Source organism: Bombina bombina, chromosome 6 (assembly GCF_027579735.1).
Source record: "Bombina bombina isolate aBomBom1 chromosome 6, aBomBom1.pri, whole genome shotgun sequence".
Taxonomy (NCBI): domain Eukaryota; kingdom Metazoa; phylum Chordata; class Amphibia; order Anura; family Bombinatoridae; genus Bombina; species Bombina bombina.
In genome coordinates this window covers 6,383,916-6,401,881 of record NC_069504.1, presented here as the reverse complement: position 1 = coordinate 6,401,881, position 17,966 = coordinate 6,383,916, and the positions used below count along the sequence as shown (strand labels likewise).

At 39.8% G+C, this 17,966-nt stretch overlaps 1 protein-coding gene across 1 annotated transcript in view; it reads right to left on the bottom strand.

Moving 5' to 3' along the window:
- Positions 1-16,131, bottom strand: part of LOC128662508 (SH3 and multiple ankyrin repeat domains protein 3) — a 155,322-nt gene extending 139,191 nt beyond the window's left edge. The window contains exon 1 of the mRNA XM_053716287.1: positions 15,736-16,131. Coding sequence (XP_053572262.1) covers positions 15,736-16,131 — 396 coding nt within the window. The remainder of the gene's footprint in view (positions 1-15,735) is intronic.
- Between the last annotated feature and the right edge of the window lie 1,835 nt (positions 16,132-17,966).

Below are 17,966 nucleotides of genomic sequence, written 5' to 3'. Positions count from 1 at the left end.
ATATAATGCCAGTGCACATATATCATGCCTATATAATGCAAGAGTACATATATCATACCTATATAATGCCAGTGCACATATAGCATGCCTATATAATGCCAGTGCACATACATCATACCTATATAATGTCAGTGCCCATACATCATGCCTAAGTAATTTAAGTGACCATACATCATACCTATATAATGCCAGCGCCCATACATCTTGTCTATATAATGTCAGTGCCCATACATCATACCTATATAATGCCAGTGTACATACATCATACTTATATAATGCCAGTGCTCATACATCATACCTATATAATGCCAGTGTACATACATCATACCTATATAATGTCAGTGTACATATATCATACCTATATAATGCCAGTGCACATATATCACACCTATATAATGCTAGTGTACATATATCATACCTATATAATGCGAGTGTCCATATATCATACATATATGCCAGTGCACATACATCATACCTATATAATGCCAGTGCCCATACATCATACCTATATAATGCCAGTGTACATACATCATACCTATATAATGCTAGTGTACATATATCATACCTATATAATGCCAGTGCACATACATCATACCTATATAATGCCAGTGCCCATACATCATACCTATATAATGCCAGTGTACATACATCATACCTATATAATGCTAGTGTACATATATCATACCTATATAATGCCAGTGTCCATATATCATACCTATACGCCAGTGCACATACATCATACCTATATAATGCCAGTGTACATACATCATACCTATATAATGCAACTTCCCATACATCATGCCTATATAATGCCAGTTATCATACATATATAATGCCAGTGCCCATACATCACACCTATATAATGCCAGTGCCCATACATCACACCTATATAATACCAGTGCCCATACATCATACCTATATAATGCCAGTGCCAATACATCATGCCTATATGCCAGTGCCCATACATCATGCCTATATAATGCCAGTGCCAATACATCATGCCTATATAATGCCAGTGCCCATACATCATGCTCTTGTAATGCCAGTGCCCATACATCATAATATATAATGCTAGTGTACATACATCATACCTATATATAATGCCAGTGTAAATATATCATACCTATATAATGCCAGTGCCCATACATCATACCTATATAATGCCAGTGTACATATATCATACCTATATAATGCCAGTGTACATACATCATGCCTATATAATGCCAGTGTACATATATCATACCTATATAATGCCAGTGCACATACATCATACCTATATAATGCCAGTGCCCATAAATCATACCTATATAATGCTAGTGTACATATATCATACCTATATAATGCCAGTGTACATATATCATACCTATATAATGCCAGTGCACATACATCATACCTATATAATGCCAGTGCCCATAAATCATACCTATATAATGCTAGTGTACATATATCATACCTATATAATGCCATTGCACTAACATAACTATATAATGCCAGTGTACATATATCATACCTATATATAATGCTAGTGTACATATATCATACCTATATATAATGCCAGTGTACATATATCATACCTATATAATGCCAGTGTACATACATCATACCTATATAATGCTAGTGTACATATATCATACCTATATAATGCCAGTGCACACACATCATACCTATATAATGCTAGTGTACATATATCATACCTATATAATGCCAGTGCACACACATCATACCTATATAATGCTAGTGTACATATATCATACCTATATAATGCCAGTGCACATACATCATACCTATATAATGCTAGTGTACATACATCATGCCTAAGTAATTTAAGTGACCATACATCATACCTATATAATGCCAGTGCCCATACATCATACCTATATAATGCCAGTGTACATACATCATACCTATATAATGCCAGTGCACATACATCATACCTATATAATGCCAGTGCACATACATCATACCTATATAATGCCAGTGCACATACATCATACCTATATAATGTCAGTGCACATACATCATACCTATATAATGCCAGTGTACATACATCATACCTATATAATGCCGGTGTACATATATCATACCTATATAATGCCAGTGTACATATATCATACCTATATAATGCCAGTGCACATACATCATACCTATATAATGCTAGTGTACATATATCATACCTATATAATACCAGTGCACATACATCATACCTATATAATGCTAGTGTATATATAATACCTATATAATGCTAGTGTACATACATCATACCTATATAATGCCAGTGCACATACATCAAACCTATATAATGCCCCTCTAATGTCAGTGCACATAAATCATACCTATATAATGCCAGTTCACATACATCATACCTATATAATGCCAGTGTACATACATCATACCTATATAATGCCAGTGCACATACATCATACCTATATAATGCCAGTGCACATATATAACACCTATATAATGCCAGTGTACATACATCATACCTATATAATGCCAGTGCACATACATCATACCTATATAATGCCAGTGCACATACATCATACCTATATAATGCCAGTGCACATATATAACACCTATATAATGCTAGTGTACATATATCATACCTATATAATGCCAGTGTACCTACATCATACCTATATAATGCCAGTGTACATACATCATACCTATATAATGCCAGTGTACATACATCATACCTATATAATGCCAGTGCACATACATCATACCTATATAATGCCAGTGCACATACATCATACCTATATAATGCCAGTGCACATACATCATACCTATATAATGCCAGTGCCCATACATCATTATTATCTGTGATTTGTAAAGCGCCAACAGATTCTGCAGCGCTATAAACAAATGAAGAGTACAACAAAACAGTTATAGGGAACAAATGGGTAGAGGGCCCTGCCAAGAGTTGCACTGTTGTAGTCAGCTCTTAAGAAGGAGATCTACAAACAGCTCTTAGGCTTACATGCTAAGGGGGTTCAGGGGATACCAATGGAGGAGAGGAACTGGTATGCCAGTGTCCATACATCATACCCCTCTAATGCCAGTGCACACACATCATACCCCTCTAATGCCAGTGCCCATACATCATACCCCTCTAATGCCAGTGCCCATACATCATACCCCTCTAATGCCAGTGCCCATACATGATACCTATATAATGCCAGTGCCCATACATCATACCCCTCTAATGCCAGTGCCCATACATCATACCCCTCTAATGCCAGTGCCCATACATGATACCTATATAATGCCAGGGCACACACATCATAACTATATAATGCCAGTGCACACACATCATACCTATATAATGCCAGTGCACACACATCATAACTATATAATGCCAGTGTACATACATCATACCTATATAATGCCAGGGCACACACATCATAACTATATAATGCCAGTGCACACACATCATACCTATATAATGCCAGTGCACACACATCATAACTATATAATGCCAGTGCCCATACATGATACCTATATAATGCCAGGGCACACACATCATAACTATATAATGCCAGTGCACACACATCATACCTATATAATGCCAGTGCACACACATCATAACTATATAATGCCAGTGCCCATACATGATACCTATATAATGCCAGGGCACACACATCATAACTATATAATGCCAGTGCACACACATCATACCTATATAATGCCAGTGCACACACATCATAACTATATAATGCCAGTGTATATATATCATGTGACAGACCCTTCTGTCAGTACTGAAAGAGTTAACTTTGTTCAGCTTTAAAAAGCTATTTTCTAAATACAAGGTTGCTGGCATCAGCTATTGTGTGTTGTAATTAAGTTTAAGTGATAAACATTCACATTGTTTAATCCCATCCAGAGAGTAGACGCCCAAGTGATAAGAAAAGCTCAAGTGTGTCTTGTGTTTAAATTGTTTATCTGCTTAAGTAATGTAATTCTATTGTATCATGTCAAAGGGCGTTTTCCCTCTATCTAATGTACAATATTCTTTCAACCCCCCATCAGGGGTCAGACCTGCATAAATACTGGGCATACAGCCTTCAATAAATTGCATTCTATTTTAACCTTCAATGTGGAGCCTGGTCTCATGTTTGAGGGGGGAATTAGATGGGTTGTGAGTTGCTGATCTCACATTCAGGGCATCTTCCATCTGGTATTAACCCTTGGTATCCTGTTGGTACCGTAACAATTGGTGGCACACACCTATATAATGCTAGTGTACATATATCATACCTATATAATGCGAGTGTCCATATATCATACATATATGCCAGTGCACATACATCATACCTATATAATGCCAGTGCCCATACATCATACCTATATAATGCCAGTGTACATACATCATACCTATATAATGCTAGTGTACATATATCATACCTATATAATGCCAGTGCACATACATCATACCTATATAATGCTAGTGTACATATATCATACCTATATAATGCCAGTGTACATACATCATGCCTATATAATGCCAGTGTACATACATCATACCTATATAATGCCAGTGTACATACATCATACCTATATAATGCTAGTGTACATATATCATACCTATATAATGCCAGTGTCCATATATCATACCTATATGCCAGTGCACATACATCATACCTATATAATGCCAGTGTACATACATCATACCTATATAATGCAACTTCCCATACATCATGCCTATATAATGCCAGTTACCATACATCATACATATATAATGCCAGTGCCCATACATCATACCTATATAATGCCAGTGTACATATATCATACCTATATAATGCCAGTGTACATACATCATGCCTATATAATGCCAGTGTACATATATCATACCTATATAATGCCAGTGCACATACATCATACCTATATAATGCCAGTGCCCACACATCACACCTATATAATACCAGTGCCCATACATCATACCTATATAATGCCAGTGCCAATACATCATGCCTATATGCCAGTGCCCATACATCATGCCTATATAATGCCAGTGCCAATACATCATGCCTATATAATGCCAGTGCCCATACATCATGCTCTTGTAATGCCAGTGCCCATACATCATACATATATAATGCTAGTGTACATACATCATACCTATATATAATGCCAGTGTACATATATCATACCTATATAATGCCAGTGCCCATACATCATACCTATATAATGCCAGTGTACATATATCATACCTATATAATGCCAGTGTACATACATCATGCCTATATAATGCCAGTGTACATATATCATACCTATATAATGCCAGTGCACATACATCATACCTATATAATGCCAGTGCCCATAAATCATACCTATATAATGCTAGTGTACATATATCATACCTATATAATGCCAGTGTACATATATCATACCTATATAATGCCAGTGCACATACATCATACCTATATAATGCCAGTGCCCATAAATCATACCTATATAATGCTAGTGTACATATATCATACCTATATAATGCCATTGCACACACATAACTATATAATGCCAGTGTACATATTTCATACCTATATATAATGCCAGTGTACATATATCATACCTATATATAATGCCAGTGTACATATATCATACCTATATAATGCCAGTGTACATACATCATACCTATATAATGCTAGTGTACATATATCATACCTATATAATGCCAGTGCACACACATCATACCTATATAATGCTAGTGTACATATATCATACCTATATAATGCCAGTGCACACACATCATACCTATATAATGCTAGTGTACATATATCATACCTATATAATGCCAGTGCACATACATCATACCTATATAATGCTAGTGTACATACATCATGCCTAAGTAATTTAAGTGACCATACATCATACCTATATAATGCCAGTGCCCATACATCATACCTATATAATGCCAGTGTACATACATCATACCTATATAATGCCAGTGCACATACATCATACCTATATAATGCCAGTGCACATACATCATACCTATATAATGCCAGTGCACATACATCATACCTATATAATGCCGGTGTACATATATCATACCTATATAATGCCAGTGTACATATATCATACCTATATAATGCCAGTGCACATACATCATACCTATATAATGCTAGTGTACATATATCATACCTATATAATACCAGTGCACATACATCATACCTATATAATGTCAGTGCACATACATCATACCTATATAATGCCAGTGCACATACATCATACCTATATAATGCTAGTGTACATACATCATACCTATATAATGCTAGTGTATATATAATACCTATATAATGCTAGTGTACATACATCATACCTATATAATGCCAGTGCACATACATCATACCTATATAATGCCCCTCTAATGTCAGTGCACATAAATCATACCTATATAATGCCAGTGCACATACATCATACCTATATAATGCCAGTGTACATACATCATACCTATATAATGCCAGTGCACATACATCATACCTATATAATGCCAGTGCACATATATAACACCTATATAATGCCAGTGTACATACATCATACCTATATAATGCCAGTGCACATACATCATACCTATATAATGCCAGTGTACATACATCATACCTATATAATGCCAGTGCACATACATCATACCTATATAATGCCAGTGCACATATATAACACCTATATAATGCTAGTGTACATATATCATACCTATATAATGCCAGTGTACCTACATCATACCTATATAATGCCAGTGTACATACATCATACCTATATAATGCCAGTGCACATACATCATACCTATATAATGCCAGTGCACATACATCATACCTATATAATGCCAGTGCCCATACATCATTATTATCTGTGATTTGTAAAGCGCCAACAGATTCTGCAGCGCTATAAACAAAAGAAGAGTACAACAAAACAGTTATAGGGAACAAATGGGTAGAGGGCCCTGCCAAGAGTTGCACTGTTGTAGTCAGCTCTTAAGAAGGCGATCTACAAACAGCTCTTAGGCTTACATGCTAAGGGGGTTCAGGGGATACCAATGGAGGAGAGGAACTGGTATGCCAGTGTCCATACTTCATACCCCTCTAATGCCAGTGTCCATACATCATACCCCTCTAATGCCAGTGCACACACATCATACCCCTCTAATGCCAGTGCCCATACATCATACCCCTCTAATGCCAGTGCCCATACATCATACCTATATAATGCCAGTGCCCATACATCATACCCCTCTAATGCCAGTGCCCATACATCATACCCCTCTAATGCCAGTGCCCATACATGATACTTATATAATGCCAGGGCACACACATCATAACTATATAATGCCAGTGCACACACATCATACCTATATAATGCCAGTGCACACACATCATAACTATATAATGCCAGTGTACATATATCATGTGACAGACCCTTCTGTCAGTACTGAAAGAGTTAACTTTGTTCAGCTTTAAAAAGCTATTTTCTAAATACAAGGTTGCTGGCATCAGCTATTGTGTGTTGTAATTAAGTTTAAGTGATAAACATTCACATTGTTTAATCCCATCCAGAGAGCAGACGCCCAAGTGATAAGAAAAGCTCAAGTGTGTCTTGTGTTTAAATTGTTTATCTGCTTAAGTAATGTAATTCTATTGTGGCATGTCAAAGGGCGTTTTCCCTCTATCTAATGTACAATATTCTTTCAACCCCCCATCAGGGGTCAGACCTGCATAAATACTGGGCATACAGCCTTCCATAAATTGCATTCTATTTTAACCTTCAATGTGGAGCCTGGTCTCATGTTTGAGGGGGGAATTAGATGGGTTGTGAGTTGCTGATCTCACATTCAGGGCATCTTCCATCTGGTATTAACCCTTGGTATCCTGTTGGTACCGTAACAATTGGTGGCAAGCAACGGGAGGATCCTTATCGCCCAGAAGAGCAACTACACAAGCCAGTAACCTCAGGAAGAGGGGGATTATTACAATACTGACAAAGATGGAAAGAGTACCAGGGACAGAAGGAACCAATGGGCCCAGCATATCAGACAGAACCCCTGAAGAAGCAAGCTTTGATCGGGCGGTTAAAATAAGACTGGCATATTATGGCCCCAACCCATCTGCGGAAATTATCGTCCGGGTCATAGCAGCTGTGGAGGCCAACCTACTTCGCCAAAGCGGCGCTGCAGCAGCCCAAGTCACAGCAACCTCAGTGGAAAAGAGAAAAGTAAATTTTGCAGCTTTTAAAAACTTCCTGGAAACAGAAGGAGAGATTGATGGGTACCTTGCGGATTTTGAGAGGCAATGTGCACTACACCAGGTACCCGCAGAGGACTGGGTCACGATATTATCCGGAAAATTATCCGGCCGGGCCAGTGAGGCTTTTCGGGCCATTCCAGATGAGGAAGTCGGGGATTATAATACTGTGAAAGAGGCTCTGCTCTCCAGGTATGCGGTTACACCGGAGGCATACCGGAGGCGGTTCAGAGACACTGTTAAATTAGCTGGTGATTCCTACGTTGAGTGGGCATGTAAGGTGCACCGCACAGCAGCTCACTGGATAGCGGGGTGCCAAGCCGTATCTGGGGAAGAGGTGCTGCAGCTATTCCTGTTGGAACATTGCTTTGACAAGTTATCAGCAGGAGTTAGAGAGTGGGTTCGGGACCATAAACCCTCCACCCTGCATGAAGCTGCTCGCTTGGCAGATGAGTATACGGATGCCCGCAAACTGGAAACTGCTACCACTAAGCCCCCTGCCAGAGTGGAGTACAGACCCCCAGTCACCCCAGCAGCTGCCAGTCACCAACCCCCGGCGCACCGCTATACCACACGGCCTCTGGCCACTAACTACCCTCAGAGAGCCCGGTTCAATTTGCGGGGCTACTCACAACCTATTCGGTGCTTTGGATGTAAGCAACTAGGGCACAAAAGACCAGAGTGTCCCCTAAACGCAGTGAACCAAGCACAGTCCTGGAGAAGACCCGCCAGCGGAATCCCACGTAACCCTCAGCCTGCGGCCCACTACGTAGAAGAGCAAGAATGCTGGGGCATCCTACATGAAGCAGACCCCGTGCAAGCTGCCCACCGGAATAACCGGCAACTGGTTAAAGTGAATGGGAAGGAGGTCAGTGGTCTACGGGATACTGGTGCTACCATGACCTTGCTTCAAAAGAACTTGGTGTCTGAGAAACAGCACACTGGAGACACTGTGGCTGTGAGGGTAGCAGGGAGTGCTGTGTTCCGCCTACCTGTTGCCCAGGTACATTTGGATTGGGGAGTGGGCGCTAGACCTGTGAATGTGGGGGTCAAGAAGGACTTACCAGCTGATGTTCTCCTTGGAAATAACTTGGCTCCCCTTGTTTCTGCCTATGCTCCTATGGGTCCCGCTGATGTTAACCCTGTGACTACCCGTGCCCAGATCCGTGCAGCAGAGACTGACCCACCTGCTCCTAAGCCCCAGGACGCTGAGCTCAGTAAATCTCTATCCGCTATTGATACGTGGAAGTCCCGTTACAATGCGCTGATGAAGGAGAAGAGTCAAGTAGAGAATGAAATGGTCACGTTAAACAATCACGTAACAGTGCTAGCGGGAGAGAAGAGGAGCGCAGAGGAAAAAGCGCGTTTAGAACGTGAATCTCTGCTAGACAAGCTGCACCGACAGATTGCAGAAAACACCAGCTTGAGAGTGGAACATGAAACATTAAAGACAAACTTAGTGACACTGGAGGAGAAGCTGACGCTGGCTCATAGTGAGGTGCAGCAACTCAAGGGCACCCTATGTCAGTATGAAGGGATTGTGGATACCTATAAAGAGCAGGTACAAAAACCACGTAAAGAAGCCAATGATATTTTGAAGGACTGTTTAGCCCTAGTCTGGGCACTGAAGAAGTTGAACCCTTATTTATACGGGCAGGAATTCTCTCTCATAACGGGAATACAGATGGATTGCCCCGGCAAACTGACATGCCTACCACCTCCTAGTCCGGTCATCCCCAGGTTGACCCGCCAAAGGATCAAGCCAGGTCTGCCGGAGTGTTCCACAAGGGGGGAGCTATGTGACAGACCCTTCTGTCAGTACTGAAAGAGTTAACTTTGTTCAGCTTTAAGAAGCTATTTTCTAAATACAATGTTGCTGGCATCAGCTATTGTGTGTTGTAATTAAGTTTAAGTGATAAACATTCACATTGTTTAATCCCATCCAGAGAGTAGACGCCCAAGTGATAAGAAAAGCTCAAGTGTGTCTTGTGTTTAAATTGTTTATCTGCTTAAGTAATGTAATTCTATTGTATCATGTCAAAGGGCGTTTTCCCTCTATCTAATGTACAATATTCTTTCAACCCCCCATCAGGGGTCAGACCTGCATAAATACTGGGCATACAGCCTTCAATAAATTGCATTCTATTTTAACCTTCAATGTGGAGCCTGGTCTCATGTTTGAGGGGAAATTAGATGGGTTGTGAGTTGCTGATCTCACATTCAGGGCATCTTCCATCTGGTATTAACCCTTGGTTTCCTGTTGGTACCGTAACATATCATAACTATATAATGCTAGTGTATATATAATACCTATATAATGCTAGTGTACATATATCATACCTATATAATGCTAGTGTGCATATATCATACCTATATAATGCTAGTGTACATATATCATACCTATATAATGCTAGTATACTGTACATACATCATACCTATATAATGCCAGTGTACATATATCATACCTATATAATGCCAGTGCACACACATAATTATATAATGCCAGTGTACATACATCATACCTATATAATGCTAGTGTACATACATCATACCCCTCTAATGCCAGTGCACACACATCATACCTATATAATGCTAGTGTACATACATCATACCTATATAATGCCAGTGCACACACATCATAACTATATAATGCTAGTGTACATACATCATACCTATATAATGCCAGTGCACACACATCATAACTATATAATGCTAGTGTACATATATACCTATATAATGCCAGTGCACACACATCATACCTATATAATGCTAGTGTACATATATCATACCTATATAATGCCAGTGCACATACATCATACCTATATAATGCTAGTGTACATACATCATGCCTAAGTAATTTAAGTGACCATACATCATAACTATATAATGCCAGTGTACATACATAATACCTATATAATGTCAGTGTACATATATCATACCTATATAATGCCAGTGCACATATATCATACCTATATAATGCTAGTGTACATACATCATACCTATATAATGCTAGTGTACATACATCATACCTATATAATGCTAGTGTACACACATAATACCTATATAATGCCAGTGTACATACATAATACCTATATAATGTCAGTGTACATATATCATACCTATATAATGTCAGTGTACATACATAATACCTATATAATGTCAGTGTACATATATCATACCTATATAATGCCAGTGCACATATATCATACCTATATAATGCTAGTGTACATACATCATACCTATATAATCCTAGTGTACATACATCATACCTATATAATGCTAGTGTACATATATCATACCTATATAATGCCAGTGTCCATATATCATACCTATATGCCAGTGCACATACATCATACCTATATAATCCAGTGCCCATACATCATACCTATATAATGCCAGTGTACATACATCATACCTATATAATGCCAGTGTACATACATCATACCTATATAATGCCAGTGTACATACATCATACCTATATAATGCTAGTGTACATATATCATACCTATATCCCAGTGTACATACAGGGAGCGCAGAATTATTAGGCAAGTTGTATTTTTGAGGATTAATTTTATTATTGAACAACAACCATGTTCTCAATGAACCCAAAAAACTCATTAATATCAAAGCTGAATAGTTTTGAAAGTAGTTTTTAGTTTGTTTTTAGTTATAGCTATTTTAGGGGATATCTGTGTGTGCAGATGACTATTACTGTGCATAATTATTAGGCAACTTAACAAAAAACAAATATATACTCATTTCAATTATTTATTTTTACCAGTGAAACCAATATAAAATCTCAACATTCACAAATATACATTTCTGACATTCAAAAACAAAACAAAAACAAATCAGTGACCAATATAGCCACCTTTCTTTGCAAGGACACTCAAAAGCCTGCCATCCATGGATTCTGTCAGTGTTTTGATCTGTTCACCATCAACATTGCGTGCAGCAGCAACCACAGCATCCCAGACACTGTTCAGAGAGGTGTACTGTTTTCCCTCCTTGTAAATCTCACATTTGATGATGGACCACAGGTTCTCAATGGGGTTCAGATCAGGTGAACAAGGAGGCCATGTCATTAGATTTTCTTCTTTTATACCCTTTCTTGCCAGCCACGCTGTGGAGTACTTGGACGCGTGTGATGGAGCATTGTCCTGCATGAAAATCATGTTTTTCTTGAAGGATGCAGACTTCTTCCTGTACCACTGCTTGAAGAAGGTGTCTTCCAGAAACTGGCAGTAGGACTGGGAGTTGAGCTTGACTCCATCCTCAACCCGAAAAGGCCCCACAAGCTCATCTTTGATGATACCAGCCCAAACCAGTACTCCACCTCCACCTTGCTGGCGTCTGAGTCGGACTGGAGCTCTCTGCCCTTTACCAATCCAGCCACGGGCCCATCCATCTGGCCCATCAAGACTCACTCTCATTTCATCAGTCCATAAAACCTTAGAAAAATCAGTCTTGAGATATTTCTTGGCCCAGTCTTGACGTTTCAGCTTGTGTGTCTTGTTCAGTGGTGGTCGTCTTTCAGCCTTTCTTACCTTGGCCATGTCTCTGAGTATTGCACACCTTGTGCTTTTGGGCACTCCAGTGATGTTGCAGCTCTGAAATATGGCCAAACTGGTGGCAAGTGGCATCTTGGCAGCTGCACACTTGACTTTTCTCAATTCATGGGCAGTTATTTTGTGCCTTGGTTTTTCCACACGCTTCTTGCAACCCTGTTGACTATTTTGAATGAAACGCTTGATTGTTCGATGATCACGCTTCAGAAGCTTTGCAATTTTAAGAGTGCTGCATCCCTCTGCAAGATATTTCACTATTTTTGACTTTTCTGAGCCTGTCAAGTCCTTCTTTTGACCCATTTTGCCAAAGGAAAGGAAGTTGCCTAATAATTATGAACACCTGATATAGGGTGTTGATGTCATTAGACCACACCCCTTCTCATTACAGAGATGCACATCACCTAATATGCTTAATTGGTAGTAGGCTTTCGAGCCTATACAGCTTGGAGTAAGACAACATGCATAAAGAGGATGATGTGGTCAAAATACTCATTTGCCTAATAATTCTGCACACAGTGTATATCATACCTATATAATGCTAGTGTACATACATCATACCTATATAATGCTAGTGTACATACATCATACCTATATAATGCTAGTGTACATACATCATACCTATACAATGCTAGTGTACATACATCATACCTATACAATGCTAGTGTACATACATCATACCTATATAATGCCAGTGTACATACATCATACCTATATAATGCCAGTGTACATATACCATACCTATATAATGCCAGTGAGTGTACATATATCTAATCATACCTATATAATGCTAGTGTACATACATCATACCTATATAATGCTAGTGTACATATATCATACCTATATAATGCTAGTGCCCATAAATCATACCTATATAATGCCAGTGTACATACATCATACCTATATAATGCTAGTGTACATACATCATACCTATATAATGCTATTGTACATATATCATACCTATATAATGCCAGTGCACATACATCATACCTATATAATGCCAGTGCACATACATCATACCTATATAATGCCAGTATACATATATCATACCTATATAATGCTAGTGTACATACATCATACCTATATAATGCTAGTGTACATACACCATACCTATATAATGCCAGTATACATATATCATACCTATATAATGCTAGTGTACATACATCATACCTATATAATGCTAGTGTACATACATCATACCTATATAATGCTAGTGTACATACATCATACCTATATAATGCTAGTGTACATATATCATACCTATATAATGCTAGTGTACATATATCATACCTATATAATGCTAGTGTACATACATCATACCTATATAATGCTAGTGTACATATATCATACCTATATAATGCTAGTGTACATATATCATACCTATATAATGCTAGTGTACATACATCATACCTATATAATGCTAGTGTACATATATCATACCTATATAATGCTAGTGTACATATATCATACATATATAATGCCAGTGTACATACATCATACCTATATAATGCTAGTGTACATACATCATACCTATATAATGCTAGTGTACATATATCATACCTATATAATGCTAGTGTACATACATCATACCTATATAATGCTAGTGTACATACATCATACCTATATAATGCTAGTGTACATATATCATACCTATATAATGCTAGTGTACATACATCATACCTATATAATGCTAGTGTACATATATCATACCTATATAATGCTAGTGTACATACATCATACCTATATAATGCTAGTGTACATATATCATACCTATATAATGCTAGTGTACATACATCATACCTATATAATGCTAGTGTACATATATCATACCTATATAATGCTAGTGTACATATATCATACCTATATAATGCCAGTATACATATATCATACCTATATAATGCTAGTGTACATATATCATACCTATATAATGCTAGTGTACATATATCATACCTATATAATGCCAGTATACATATATCATACCTATATAATGCTAGTGTACATATATCATACCTATATAATGCCAGTATACATATATCATACCTATATAATGCTAGTGTACATATATCATACCTATATAATGCCAGTGTACATACATCATACCTATATAATGCCAGTGTACATACATCATACCTATATAATGCCAGTGCCCATACATCATACCTATATAATGCTAGTGTACATATATCATACCTATATAATGCCAGTGTACATACATCATACCTATATAATGCTAGTGTACATATATCATACCTATATAATGCTAGTGTACATATATCATACCTATATAATGCTAGTGTACATATATTATACCTATATAATGCCAGTGCACATATATCATACCTATATAATGCCAGTATACATATATTATACCTATATAATGCCAGTGTACATACATCATACCTATATAATGCTAGTGTACATACATCATACCTATATAATGCCAGTGTACATACATGATACCTATATAATGCCAGTGTACATACATCATACCTATATAATGCTAGTGTACATATATCATACCTATATAATGCTAGTGTACATATATCATACCTATATAATGCCAGCGTACATACATCATACCTATATAATGCTAGTGTACATACATCATACCTATATAATGCTAGTGTACATACATCATACCTATATAATGCTAGTGTACATACATCATACCTATATAATGCTAGTGTACATACATCATACCTATATAATGCTAGTGTACATACATCATACCTATATAATGCCAGTGTACATATATCATACCTATATAATGCTAGTGTACATACATCATACCTATATAATGCCAGTGTACATATATCATACCTATATAATGCTATTGTACATACATCATACCTATATAATGCTAGTGTACATACATCATACCTATATAATGCCAGTATACATATATTATACCCGAGGGCACTATGTATTAACCCTTTCCTTACCGTCTGCTGCAGGTCCGGGATGCCGATCCTGATGATCACCGCGTTCCCCCCTGTCTCTTCCATCCGCCGGCCGGGGGGGTCTCTGTCTGCTCCGGGGGGGTCTGTGTCTTTGCCTGGGGGGGGCCGGTGCCAGCTGGGGGGGTCGGTGCCCGGACTGGGGGGGTCTGTACCGGGGTTGGGGGGCTCCTGGTCCCAGCTCTCGATGTCTGGGTCAGGGGGGGCGCTCTCTCCCTCGGGATCCCGGTTGTCTGGGTCACTGTCCGGGGGGTGGGGGCGGCGGGGAGCCCCGGGGTCCCCCTTAAGGGGGCTGGGTGGGGGGGGTCCGGGCCGCTCCGGGAGCTCAGGAACCGGAGACACAACATGAGCAGGAGAGGGGGAGGGGCGGAGAGACTGCATCTAATGGAGAAGGGGGGAGAGAGGGGGTGTGAGAGACTGTAATACAGAGAGAGACTGCATCTAATGGAGAAGGGGGGAGAGAGGGGGTGTGAGAGACTGTAATACAGAGAGAGAGACTGCATCTAATGGAGAAGGGGGGAGAGAGGGGGTGTGAGAGACTGTAATACAGAGAGAGACTGCATCTAATGGAGAAGGGGGGAGAGAGGGGGTGTGAGAGACTGTAATACAGAGAGAGAGACTGCATCTAATGGAGAAGGGGGGAGAGAGGGGGTGTGAGAGACTGTAATACAGAGAGAGACTGCATCTAATGGAGAAGGGGGAGAGAGGGGGTGTGAGAGACTGTAATACAGAGAGAGAGAGACTGCATCTAATGGAGAAGGGGGGAGAGAGGGGGTGTGAGAGACTGTAATACAGAGAGAGACTGCATCTAATGGAGAAGGGGGGAGAGAGGGGGTGTGAGAGACTGTAATACAGAGAGAGAGACTGCATCTAATGGAGAAGGGGGAGAGAGGGGGTGTGAGAGACTGTAATACAGAGAGAGACTGCATCTAATGGAGAAGGGGGGAGATAGGGGGTGTGAGAGACTGTAATACAGAGAGAGACTGCATCTAATGGAGAAGGGGGAGAGAGGGGGTGTGAGAGACTGTAATACAGAGAGAGACTGCATCTAATGGAGAAGGGGGGGAGAGAGGGGGTGTGAGAGACTGTAATACAGAGAGAGACTGCATCTAATGGAGAAGGGGGGAGAGAGGGGGTGTGAGAGACTGTAATACAGAGAGAGAGACTGCATCTAATGGAGAAGGGGGGAGAGAGGGGGTGTGAGAGACTGTAATACAGAGAGAGACTGCATCTAATGGAGAAGGGGGGAGAGAGGGGGTGTGAGAGACTGTAATACAGAGAGAGACTGCATCTAATGGTGAAGGGGGGAGAGAGGGGGTGTGAGAGACTGTAATACAGAGAGAGAGACTGCATCTAATGGAGAAGGGGGGAGAGAGGGGGTGTGAGAGACTGTAATACAGAGAGAGACTGCATCTAATGGTGAAGGGGGGAGAGAGGGGGTGTGAGAGACTGTAATACAGAGAGAGACTGCATCTAATGGAGAAGGGGGGAGAGAGGGGGTGTGAGAGACTGTAATACAGAGAGAGAGAGACTGCATCTAATGGAGAAGGGGGGAGAGAGGGGGTGTGAGAGACTGTAATACAGAGAGAGACTGCATCTAATGGAGAAGGGGGGAGAGAGGGGGTGTGAGAGACTGTAATACAGAGAGAGAGACTGCATCTAATGGAGAAGGGGGGAGAGAGGGGGTGTGAGAGACTGTAATACAGAGAGAGACTGCATCTAATGGAGAAGGGGGGAGAGAGGGGGTGTGAGAGACTGTAATACAGAGAGAGACTGCATCTAATGGTGAAGGGGGGAGAGAGGGGGTGTGAGAGACTGTAATACAGAGAGAGAGACTGCATCTAATGGAGAAGGGGGGAGAGAGGGGGTGTGAGAGACTGTAATACAGAGAGAGACTGCATCTAATGGTGAAGGGGGGAGAGAGGGGGTGTGAGAGACTGTAATACAGAGAGAGACTGCATCTAATGGAGAAGGGGGGAGAGAGGGGGTGTGAGAGACTGTAATACAGAGAGAGACTGCATCTAATGGAGAAGGGGGGAGAGAGGGGGTGTGAGAGACTGTAATACAGAGAGAGACTGCATCTAATGGAGAAGGGGGGAGAGAGGGGGTGTGAGAGACTGTAATACAAAGAGAGACTGCATCTAATGGAGAAGGGGGGAGAGAGGGGGTGTGAGAGACTGTAATACAGAGAGAGACTGCATCTAATGGAGAAGGGG